Raw genomic sequence first — 12,356 nt, 5'->3', positions numbered from 1 at the left:
CGTGAATTCTAGGTAGGCACCCCTGGAGCAGAACTTGTGAGTCTATCTTTGGTCTATCCTGGACTTTCCAACATTCAGCTTCATTGATTTAAGAATATTACTTAAACGCCTTATAAAGATGAAGAACTGTCTGTGTACAAATGCAGTACAAACGTATTTATCTTAGGTTGTTTCTGGATGACCTGTTAATTGAGCATTCATCCAAAATTGTTTGCTCAAAGTTTGTGGAGAGGTTAGATGATGCCAGCAATTGATTAAATGGTCATTCTAATTTGTTTGCAGGGAGGTTAGATGATGTTGTGTCATGAAAGTTTTACCCCACATTTTCAGTGTTTTACCCTTATTGGAAAAAAGTCTGGTTTGTGTATGTGCACGTGCAGGGGAAGCAGGTTTGCTATGCAAGAACTCCAAATAAACTTTAATTGTGCGCCCTGAACTTGCTCTTACATGATTGAATCCTGCAGTCTTATGGCTGACCTAGGCCAGTCAGGGTGCTGGCATGGGATTACTTTGACTCCTGTTAACTAGGAGTACAAAGCCTTAGATATTGACTGCAGGTTTTGTTTCTCTGTGCAACTCACCAAAAGAATAACTATGCCGTTTTTACACACATGGTTGCAATTAAGCCTGTCTGCCCATGCATCAGACCTTTTAAATTTGTGGTCTTGGAGAAGAATTGGATTATTAATGTCAAAATTGCTTGTGTAAAGAGGCCTCAGCTGCTGTGTCTGACAACTGCAGTCCACGCACAGTCTGTTCACTCTGCCTGAAGACTGTTGTGAAATGTGGCCGTTTCAACTTTATTGGAAAGCAGATGATTTACAGAGTTTATGGATTCTTTATTATACTGCTGATATTGAATGCTATCCTCCTGCTGTGGTAAAAGGGTGCTTACTGTCAGGTTGTGGTGCTGAACATACAGGTCTTTGATAAGGAGCCTTTAAGGGAATCCCCCTCCCCCAACCTACTTAGGCAGGTGCCTTTTAAAAGCTGGGCACTTCACAAGGGAGACTGAAGTGTGCAAGATGCATCCTTGATTTACAAGATACTGTGCCTTGCAACAATATGAAGGAGAGCATGGGGATTGTCTTCAGATGGTTATCTGAATATATCAGGCTATTCATATTGGCTTATTTGAAGACATCATACCCTTGGGAAATCTTGATTACCAGTACAAAGAAGGGATTAGTACTATTGAGTTTATTCAAGAGGGGAATAGCGGGGAATCTAGTTGCCTTTGTTCCTGCTAAGGAAGAGTGAATAGTCTCACTCAGAAGATTGCCACTTAGCACTTTCATATTATAGCAATGCTGCCCTTGTAGTAGTCATAATAATAATAATAATAATAATAATAATAATAATAATACCCTGCCCATCTGGCTGGGTTTCCCCAGCCATTCTGGGCAGCTCACAGCACATATCAGAACATACTAAAACATCCAAGATTAAAAACTTCCCAATACAGGGCTGCCTTCAGATGTGTTCTAAAAGTCAGATAGTTGTTTATTTCCTTGATATTTGAAGGGAGAGTGTTCCACAGGGAGGGCACCACTACCGAGAAGGCCCTCTTCCTGGTTCCCGAGACTCTCCTTCAGGTATTAAAGGTAAAGTTAATAACACTTCTGAAGATGATATCCTAGGCCTTACTAACTTACCAGATATTTTCAATGTATGTCCCAATTTTGAATTAGCAAGCATGCAGCAACGTTATGGTCCGTGCATTACTTGATTGTTGCTGCTTAGATGCTGTCCCTTCCCCCACTCCTTCAGGAAATAAATGTTTCTTTTTATAGTCGCAGTTGTCTTGCCTCCTGTTACTTCTTTCCTCACCATGTGTAGCTTTAAAAAGCTTTTTGCATACTATATATTAGCTATGTACTAGGATTGAAAGAACGTTAAAGAAATGCATCATAAAAGTCAAATCTGACTGCAAAAAAGGGATTATTCTTACTTACTCGTTGAAATCCACCAGCTTTCCCCCTGCCACTGATGATTTATAGAACTACTTCCTCCTCACTTCACTTGTCAAAACTGTCTGAAGTCACTCTTGTGAAGAATAGCTGTATTACCATAGAATCCATACAGTGAGTTATTGAAACACTAGTGTGTTAAAAAATAATAAAACGGAAGTACATCTTTAAAAGAGCAAAACCACCATAAATAACTTTATGTGGTGCTCTGCAGCTCATAGTGTGGTTCATTATTGGTGCTTCCTGTTTATTGCTTAATATTCACCTTACTGAAAGCTTCATGAAATATTTGAAATGGGGGGGGGGAATGGGGAGATTCATAAGTGCCCCCCACATCCCTCCTCCTCCCTACAGTTGCCTTTTTATATTTCTCAGGAAGTGCCTTATTTCATCCAGACATTTAGACCTCATCTGTAGACAAAAATAAGCACAGTTACTAAGTCAGGCATGTCAGGATTTACAGCCAAACCTAAATTATAGCACCTGAAAGCCACCACTTCATATAATGTCAACCTCTTTAACAGCTGGTGTGCTTATGGCGCCACTGATGCCAATCCATAATGCAGCCCGAGGCAGCATTTAAGTCTACCAATCCCAGGAAATTTTAAATGTTTTGTCACATTTCTGTGATAGTTTAAGCTGGGCCATTTTGCAAAGAATGCTATATTTCCCCCGAAGAGTGGCAAGTAGTATTTCTCTTGCCTGGAGAGTCTGCAAGTGAATAAGGTGGTGCGGTTCTTCACTGATGTTGCATGCTTGCTGCTATGAATAAGACAGATACACAAAGAAGCATTTTTCAACAATAAGCAGTTTTACATGCAGGACCATCTAAATTGCCTTACGACTAAATATCAGAAAGAACTTTCCCTCAGGAGGTTATGGACTCGCCTTCATTGGAAGTTTTGAAGCAAAATGTTGAATGGCCATCTGTCATGGATGCTTTAGCTGAGATTCCTGGATTGCATTATGGGCTGTTAGGGGAGGGGCGGTATCTCTGGTGGGGCATATGTCGTGCTTCTTCTGGGTAGTTCATCCACCATTGGTCCCTGTGATCAGCTGTTATCTGTGGCTCCTAGAAGCTGTCAGTCTGCAACAGTGGCCACACCCCAGGTAATGGTTTTGACCAGGTGAGGGTAGCCAATGGGTCTTGATCCCTTGGTATGCTAGGGACTTTTCTATCCCCTGCATGTGAAAACAGACTCCAGCAGATGAAACGGATGAGACCCAATAGTAAGTCCAGTGGTCAAGAAGATGGTTTCTGCAAGCGCTGCACAGGGAAGTGAGGGGCAGATGGGGCTAGTCAACCTGGGAAGGTAGCCTGCCTAAGAGAAGGAAAACTCTGATCCTAAACCTCCACTGCCTTGTGGCTATACTCATTCATGAGAAAGGCTCTGGGAGCAAATCCTGGGGAACAATCTGTACCCACTGCCTTGTGGAACATCTTCGGGAGAAGAAAAGGCTAAGAAGCAAACCTTACACAAATCTGGAGTGGAGTCCCTAAGGTGGTTAGACGATGTCTTGCATGCCTCCTTCTGGCAACTCCTGCAGCCAAGTTGGTGCCAAACATATTGCTCTGCTTTCCTTTGGATCACATTAGCGAGGCAGCCCAGGACCCCCATATACACTGTCGATGCTCGCAACCCAGAGGGGTCACTTCAGTGCTGCAAACACAGCAAAAACAACATGGGACTAGATGACCCATGGGGTCCCTTCCAAATACACAGTTCTATGGTTCTGTGATTCTATTATTCTATGTGTTTTGTTGGAAAAGTCCAGATAAGTGAGCTGCCTTCAAGCACAGTGCTCTTTAAACAGTAACCTGGTAGAAAACAAAATTATCAAAGACCTAAAATCTTAAAATTCCAACATAAGAAGTTTCCAGGACTAGGACTTGAGTTTCAAAAAGAAATAGCTGTGATGAATTGATGAAGGTTTAGAGAAATGTGAACTGGTTCCTTCTTTTTGTAGCATGTTTTTATACATAACACAACAACTAGAGATACACTAATCAAATAAAGTTTATTGATTAGGGGCCATTTACACAACTCTCTTAGACCTTGGCAGATGTCTGCAAGTCATCCCATGATGACTTCAGTCATGTTGAGCCATGCTGAGCCAGTTGTGTTTGTGCCAGCTGCTGCTATGTGCTGAATTTTAGACCAGGATTGGGTTTTGACATGCCATCATGAACAATAAATTATGAATAATCAATCCCTTTCAAGTCCTTCTAGTAATTTGGTATTTAATTCTGCGATACAAGCACTTAATATGAACTGAAGCTACTTTCAGTATTTATAACAGAGCATGTACCAAGATCAAACAATATCAGTTCAATATTACTGATGGAAATATTTCTAAGTTACATCTGTTTCTGGAACAGGATCAATCACTTCAGCATCTGTGTTGCATTTGCTTCCTGGATTGTTCTTTAATCTGATGAAGAAATAACGGCCGCCTTCCACATATATATATATAACTTGCCCTTCATCAAAGGCAATTGGATTGAATGGAAATCCCCATTAGTGACTAAAACATCCTTGTTGAGAAATCATAATTTATTTTCACTTTTTTTTACGGATGCAGGCAGAGAAACTGACATAAAATGTATTCTTTTATATTAAAATGATTTCCGCCCTTTTCATTTAATACTTTCTACTCAAAGGTGCAGCACTAAATGCAGATTAGATGTGTCTGTTTTGTTCTCCTGGCCTGCTGAGATTGGAAAATACCTGCACCTGGAAGAGGTGGAGGGACAGAGAATGAAATAGCAACTGTTAGAAAAGATGAGCCAGTCAGAATGGCAGCTGAAGCTTGCGGGGGTGTGGAGCGGGGAAGACAGGGGAAATGGAGCCTATTTGTATGTCCTATCTAAATAGTATAAATGCAGTACAGTATACGTGCCTTTTTTCTTGCCTTGTTGTATCTGGTTTGCCTTGCTGCTTTTGTCTTCTGGAGTTTGCATGTACCATTTGTCTCCCAGCCACACTGCTGGACTTAGCCCCTAGCCCCACCCTTTAATATGCAGGAGTTTTCATCTGTGAAATGTTGGCAGGGATGTGTTTATACTGGAAATCTCTCCCCCCCAAAAAATTAGTTCAATAATTACTGCATATGAGCATTACACTTTTAAAAACAGAACATTCCTGAAATGTTTAGTTTACATATTTGTGGAAAACCGAGATGTGAGAACATATGCCTGCTTCATGTTTTGCTTGAAACTCTCTAGCAATTTGTTGCCAATGTGGATTTTCAGTTTGGGTTTTCAGTTTGATGATAGTAGCAGGTGCTGAGCACATGTTCTTTGGTCCAGTGGTAGAGCGCCAGTGGTGGAGCACTGGGACACAGAGATGTATCACGGCTTGGATCGAGCGACCCTATCTGATCCTACCTACCCATACCCATTGCTCTAGAAGCAGATAGCCAAGCCAAGACCCTGGTGGGTTGAGGTTAGTTGCTGTGTGTCCCACTGCACTGAATCTTTGCTTGGGGCCAGCCCTCTTATTAGGTAGAGTGAGGCAACCACCTCAGACAACATGCTGGGGAACAGCAATGAGGTGCTAGGAAAATAGCACTGTGTGCCATGCAACTTCCCCTTTGCCCTACCAAAGTTAGGTCTCTGCCTTCAAGTATGGTAGAGGGCACTGTATATTACTAGTGGTGAAGTCATATTCAATTGCCAGACTCATTGAGTTCTGAATGTGGACTATCAGGGAGTTGTCACCCCCCCCCCATCTGTCCCATGCAGCAAAAGTTGACAAGCTCTCAACAATTAGCAGTCCCAGAGATTCTTGTGTCAAGGTAAGAGCCCCAGCGTGGGTTGTGGTGTAATTTAAAAATTAAAATAAGAAGTTTTATTTTCATGACTCATGGGAATGTATGTATGAAATGGGGTTGTGCTGGGCTGAAAAAAAAGTTATGGTTGATCCTCCTTTTCTCATATTCTTTTGTTCTACTATCCTGTGCAACAACACCTGAAATGGTTAATGTTTTTCTCTTAGCACTATAGGGAGAACTCCATGTAAATCTTAGGTGTGAGTTGAGAAATCTGAAATGCACCACTAACAATGTCAAAACTAACCTGCTCTTTGGCATGTTGTAGCGATATTATGGGGTGGGTGTTCTTTTCTTTTCCTTTTTCCGGGTGATGTACTTTTGCACTTCACTCTGGCTGGGAGAAAAGAACATTTTTCAGGCCAAAGGTGACTTTGTAAGAAGGGCTGGAATCCAAGAGGCTGATATCCAGCCAGTAAGCCACAACCCTTCATTCTTTTCATAGTTCTGGTAGGCAGCTGATTAACACCAGATTAGCACTGTTTAATATTTAACTTGCAGCATTCTTGTTCTCTGGTATCTGGGCTGCTGAAGCATTGCCAGCTGCGTTCTTCAGGCTTGTTGCACACCACTAAAAAATGAGGAAAAGTGACTTGCAGAGACTTTGGGTTAAACATACAAACATACAATTTCCAAAATGCTTTTAAAATAAAATAGCTTGTTCTCTGACTTACCCAAATGTTAATATTCATCTCCATTTAAGTTTCATGTCAGAAATACAACAGTAAATGTAGTTATCCTCTGATTTATCTGGAATCCTGATAAACAGAACTATGCTTCTCTAAAGACTTAAGTGATGTATCTTGAATAACTCTGAAAAGGACTTCATCATGTTGATGAAGTGAGAAGTAGAAGGAACAGGAGCTGATTAATGTGTGTGCAGCATACCACTTCAGTCAGGCAATTTTTGAAAAGGGCAAAGCAATTTTCACTAATCTCTTAGCCGGTTAGCCTAACCTATTATCTCCAGGAACCTGTTTTAGTCCATTAATGACACATGGCCTAATGCAGATCTGTATTTCTATTCATATGATTCAAACTGTATGACCTCACTGCTTTCTATGCTGCCGCTTATCATATGATTGCAGACTTTGCTTATCTGAATATTAGCTAGGACAGATAGAAGGTGAATTTACTATATGCATATGTTTGTATGATTTCTTATGGATGCTCTGGTAGCAGTTCTACCCTCTTATGTCCCGCACAGTCTTAAACTGAGCACCATCTCTGATCTCATCTAAGTTTTCTCGTGCTGGTTGGCTACATCAAGGCAATATGTTAGGACTGTTGTTGCAATGGCAAGCTCAAGAACATTTGTGTCCAGATTTTCACTTTTTGAAATATGGCAACCCTATTATAAAACAGAACTATGGTTTAGACTCCTGTTACTCTTCATTCATGCAAGCTACCCCATACAGTCCATCTTTGGGAACTCAAGCAGAAGCATGAACAAGATAAACTGTAGTTAGCTAAATAAATTTATTGGTTTCTGAAGTTCGTGATTAGCAGGGGGCTATTGCTGACCTATCTGGAGTGGTGAAATGTCACATCTGCATTCTGAATTGTCCTAACTGTTGTATTTCATTTTGGAGAGATGGGATAGGCGATCTAGGAAGCTGTGAAACTGAAAAAAAGGGGGGGATTGTTTGCCATTTCTTTTTGAGCCAGAAGCTTTTTCTAAGAAAACCTAGAACCGTCTGTTGGAGCAGATGGGCTAGAAATTGGAGAGGTGGGAAGAAGAGGTATAGACACCCAGAACTTCCTTGAATGTCAGCCAATTAGCATTTTTGCTCTTGGAGCAATCTGGAGCAAGAAAATGTATGTGAAAATGAAATCAGACAGCAAGCTTAAACTCCTCTTTCTTTAAACATCTCTGCAGGGAAGACCTACTGCAATGATCCAGAAAGTTTAATCTACTGTTTTGGTGATGGAGCTAAAGGTCTGGGTGGATGGTGTCCAGCGGGTTGTATGCGGTGTCTCCGAACAGACCACATGCCAGGAGGTTGTCATAGCATTGGCACGTGCCATTGGTAAGTAATCGTTACACTTGCTTGGTCTAAAAGTAAGCTTGCAGTTTAATCCTTTACAAGTTTCACTGGAAGCAAGATCAAATGAAGTTAATGGAGCTTATGCTAGTAAGGATGGCCATTATTTTGTAATACATGGGAGATACATGAAGGTTGCCATGTTTGATATGCATAGCTTCCAGCTATCTTTTTTGTCACCACATTCATTTTTTTTATTTTTATAGAAGGGATATTACAAAGCTTTGTGTGAAAATCATTTGTGTGTCTGGGCATACAGGTAGGCTTGTTTTCCAGATTTATGCTGTTTCTACAACTGAAAAAATAAACCTTCCCTCCATTTTCCCCACTCACCCCTTCCCTCTTGTATTTTTGCATTGCTTTTTTTACTTCTAAGCACTCTTGGGTTCATTTGGGGAAGCTAGTGGGCTTGGTGGATGGGGGGAGGAAGAAATACAGGTAAAGGGGGATAGGATACAAGTTTGCACTGGGGTGAGGGGAAAATAGGGACAGACAGCTGGCTCCGCTACAATCACCAATGAAGCTATTAAAGCGCTTCATATTGTCACTGCTTATACATTGTTCAGCAAACTCGCACTTCCAAAACCACATTTGCTGAACTAATGCAGGTGTAGAAGAGGCTTTTGGATAGTGCGGGGGTTGATTAAGAGTAGCTTACCCCTTCTGGCCACTTCTCCACTGCCTATTCTCCTAAGCAGCCTCTACCTGAAATGGGCTTACTCAGCAGTAGGCAACCTAAGACCCAGGGGCCGGATGCGGCCCAATTGCTTTCTAAATCTGGCCCATGGACGGTCTGGGAATCAGTGTGTTTTTACATGAGTAGAATGTGTCCTTTTATTTAAAATGCATCTCTGGGACATAGGAATTTGTTCATTTCCCCCCCCCCCCAAAATATAGTCTGGCCCACCACAAGGTCTGAGGGACAGTGGACTGCCCCATGGCTGAAAAAGTTTGTGGACCCCTGGCACTTACTTCTATTTCAGGGGGTGGGGTTGCACTGCAAGAGCATACAACAAATAAAAACTGTCAGAGGATATATGGAAGGGGGAAATGAGTTGGGGGGAGATTTAAAGAGCTAGTCTCTCATATGGGTACTCCCTTGCAAATTCCTGCTCTTTCTTAACTTTCCCTATAACTCAGTGCAAAGAAGAGAAATCTCTGCCTTTTCCTGAAATGTTCTGCATGTGCCTGTGGGATTTATGAAATGTGTGTGTGTGTGTGTGTGTGTGTGTGAGTGAGTGTGAGTGTGTGTGCGTGTGCAAGTTGCTAGTGAGGACAAATGCTATCTGATGCCCCTTTCCCTCAAATTGTAGTTGGGCTGCTATTTCTGCATAGTAGGATGTTCTGCATTTCATTTCTCCTCATATGCCTTTTAAAGTCCTTTGTGAGACAATTGGCTTTCAATTCCCATAACACGTTTTCCCGAGTAGATAATGAGTGATGCACTAAAGTAGTGATTGGGCAGCTCTGGTGTTTGTTCATGAAGCCTTCTGCCATATACAAGAGGCTTGGGTATTGTTTGCCACCTCCCACGTTCAACAGTCATACTGCATTTCACATGGTCAGAGCACAACCTTGATTTACATTTGCAACATACAAGGATGACTCAGAGCCTGTGTGTTTGTTTTCCCCCCTAACTGTTTTCTGGGCAGATCAGTACTCAGGCTTACGCTGTGTTTTGTGATGCGGAAATGTGCTAGGAACAGCAAGTGAAGCTTGTATTAGCCTCCACTTTTGCCCTTTAACTAGATTTAGGGGTACTTGTGTCCTGACTCTGCAAGATAGGGTTTCAGTTTCAGCTTATGTAAGTACTCCATGAGCTGGTAAGGAATCATCAGGGCTTTTAAGGCAAAAACCTTGTGGGCTAGCAGCTTATTGACTCACTGCTGGAAGCTGTTGGAGCTGCTAGCTCACAAAATCTTGCTAATGATAACTTTGCCTAAAAGGGTTTAGGTTCCTGCATTAAAATGCTCCCAAGAACTGCAGCCAGAAAAAATGTTAATGGAATTTGAAATAAATCTTCCAAAGTCATTCCAGATACTAAGTGTGTGCATTAAAATGTCAGATTGTGGAGAGGAGAGGAGGCCTTGGGAGGCAATATAGCAAGTGTGGGAGAAGATAAAGAACCCTTTCTGGTTCCCCTAAAAAATGTATAACTAATGACAAAGCTAACAGTGAAATAAACAGTTAAAGGTCTCACACTGAATTATTTGCAAATACCCTGAGCAAGGATGCTCAGGGAGTTCCAACTAGATAGAATCCACAGATATGATGCTCCTCAACATAAAGCATCTCTCCAAAAACCCTTCTGAGAATTTGGTGGCTACATTCCCTCAACGGATTAATAAATGGTATGAGTAGGAACCAAACAGTGTCAAAACACCTCTGGTTGAGACTGACCCTTTGCCTACCTGACAGCATGGGTTAACTTCTCAGATAGTGCTAAGCACTAAATTGGGCTGCACCTATTGTCCAAGGAAGAGTCTGAAGAAGTTTTCTAGCCACCTGGTGTCATCAGCCACCTGGTGTCATTAGCTGCCAGGAGAAAGCTAATTGCTTCCTTGTCTGGGGACCTATTGAAAGGGTCAAAGAGCAGGACTTGTGGAACTGGTTGTTTCATGATTTTTAAAAGGTGATCAAACACAGGGTATGGGATTCAGTGTTGCTGTAAAAGGGCTATGAAATGGGGAATGAGGTCCATTCACATAGCACCTGTTCCCCCTTCCCACTGTTCTGGGGTTTTCTCCAACCCTCCAGAGTGAAGAAGTGAGGCTCGGCCACTTAGCCGAATTCTGCCCACACTCCCCAAAAGGCGCATCTTCCCCATCACTCCCAAAGGAGTCTATTTTAGCAAGAGGTTTAAGCATGTTGCTAGCTTGTCATGTGTGGAAATGAAGCTCAAATCCTAGCTCAGGGTACAAATGGAGGTGGAACTGCTGCATTTGGAATGCTTCCTATTTCCTCTCCTAGTGGGTGTAAACATTGAGGTGTAAATGATTAAGTTCATGCCTAACCTTGAGTTATAAGAAGATAAATTGGTGTGAATGTCCAATCCACCTTCTAAACCAGAACTGCTTTCTGATGGAGCAGTAGGGTAAACCTAGTTCTCAAGGATGGAATTTCCATGTCAAATGTTGAGCTAAAAACATGTGGCCCAACTTGGAATGGGAGCTGCGGGTCACTGGCAAGACTGCCTATTGTTTAATTTGTTGACAGATCTATCAGTTTTCATAAATGATCAGCGTCCACCCACCCCAAAAACATCCAGCCTTCTGGTGTAATGGACTTGTCCTTGTGAGAGGGATATTAGGGTGGAATGTGAGTGTGATGCAGCTAGAATGGGGCAGGAAGGGTTATTGGTGTTTCTGTAGTGAAGAAATGCTCCCCACTTACGCCTGTCCCTCTTCTCAGGTCAAACAGGTCGCTATGTTCTCATCCAAAGACTACGTGAGAAAGAGAGGCAGCTTCTCCCACATGAATGCCCTGTGGAGTCCATGGCCAAGTGCGGACAGTATGCCAATGACGTGCAGTTCATATTGCAGCGCACAGGCCCCAGCCTCACCGAGAGACCTTCTTCAGACAGTGCTCCCCAGGTACCCGAGAGGACGTTTGTCAGGGCTAGCCTGCCCATCAAACCCAGGCCGGTCGGCACAGAAGTGCCCAGGCCCAGGCAGCCCAAAAAATCCTTAACCTTCAACCTGGGCCCTATGGCCTCCAGTGACCTGCTTGCCAAGAACAAGCTGAAGCAACACAAAAAGGACAGTGTGGGCTGGAGGGAAGGTGCTAGTGGGGGCCTGCTTTCCAAAGAGGAACTGTTCAAGACCATACTGCACCAACAGGAGCATCTCTACTCCCTGGAGATGCAGGGGGATGCCTTGGAAATGGACCTCCGGCACTGGGAACACAACAGAGGCTCCTGCCAGGAGGACGAGATCCTGCACCTGGAGCAGCTGATTCGGCAAAACGAGAGTGAGCTGGGTGAGGAAGGGTTTTGGCAGAGTGAACTGCGCTCAGAGAAGGAGTGCGAAAGGGAGCGCCAGGAGAAAGTCCACACCCTGCGGGCCACCATGGAGGAGTACACGCAAAAAATACATGAGCTTATGGTGAAAACGGAGGCCTTGGAGAGAGAAATTCAGTGGGAGATTTCCGAGAGGGCCAAGAGGGCAAAGGAAGCCCCGAGGCAGAGCCCTACTGAACTAGAAGAAATGGCAGCTAAAATGAAAAGGGATCTGGAAGCTAAGGCCAAGCAGAGCGCCCACCTGGAGAGCAGCCTGGAAACTGTGGGGAAGGCCTTGGAGGAAGCAGAGCAAAGCCTTCAGGTATGCACTTCACAATAATGTTCTTTGCTGAGGGGATCCCTGGATGGGTGGTTGCATTCCATGATGCATGATTGCATACCCATGTTTTTAGGCCTCTAAATGTTTTTCAGAATGCAGTGGAGCATTGTTTTTACTTATTTTGCAATTTAAATTACTTGGGCGCAGAATAAGGATGCAGCTTATAGTATATC

The 12,356-nt window shown here is 43.0% G+C and overlaps 1 protein-coding gene across 15 annotated transcripts in view; it reads left to right on the top strand.

Moving 5' to 3' along the window:
* Window positions 1-12,356, top strand: part of RASSF7 (Ras association domain family member 7) — a 90,340-nt gene that overhangs the window by 67,445 nt on the left and 10,539 nt on the right. For all 15 annotated transcript variants that reach the window (XM_081854261.1, XM_081854256.1, XM_081854257.1 and 12 more), the window contains 2 exons: window positions 7,681-7,831; window positions 11,258-12,165. In XM_081854261.1, coding sequence (XP_081710387.1) covers window positions 7,729-7,831; window positions 11,258-12,165 — 1,011 coding nt within the window. In that variant the 5' untranslated portion in view covers window positions 7,681-7,728. The remainder of the gene's footprint in view (window positions 1-7,680; window positions 7,832-11,257; window positions 12,166-12,356) is intronic.

This window comes from Podarcis erhardii (genome assembly GCF_964252035.2).
Source record: "Podarcis erhardii genome assembly, chromosome: 1".
Lineage (NCBI taxonomy): Eukaryota > Metazoa > Chordata > Lepidosauria > Squamata > Lacertidae > Podarcis > Podarcis erhardii.
This window is presented reverse-complemented; position numbering and strand designations above follow the sequence as displayed.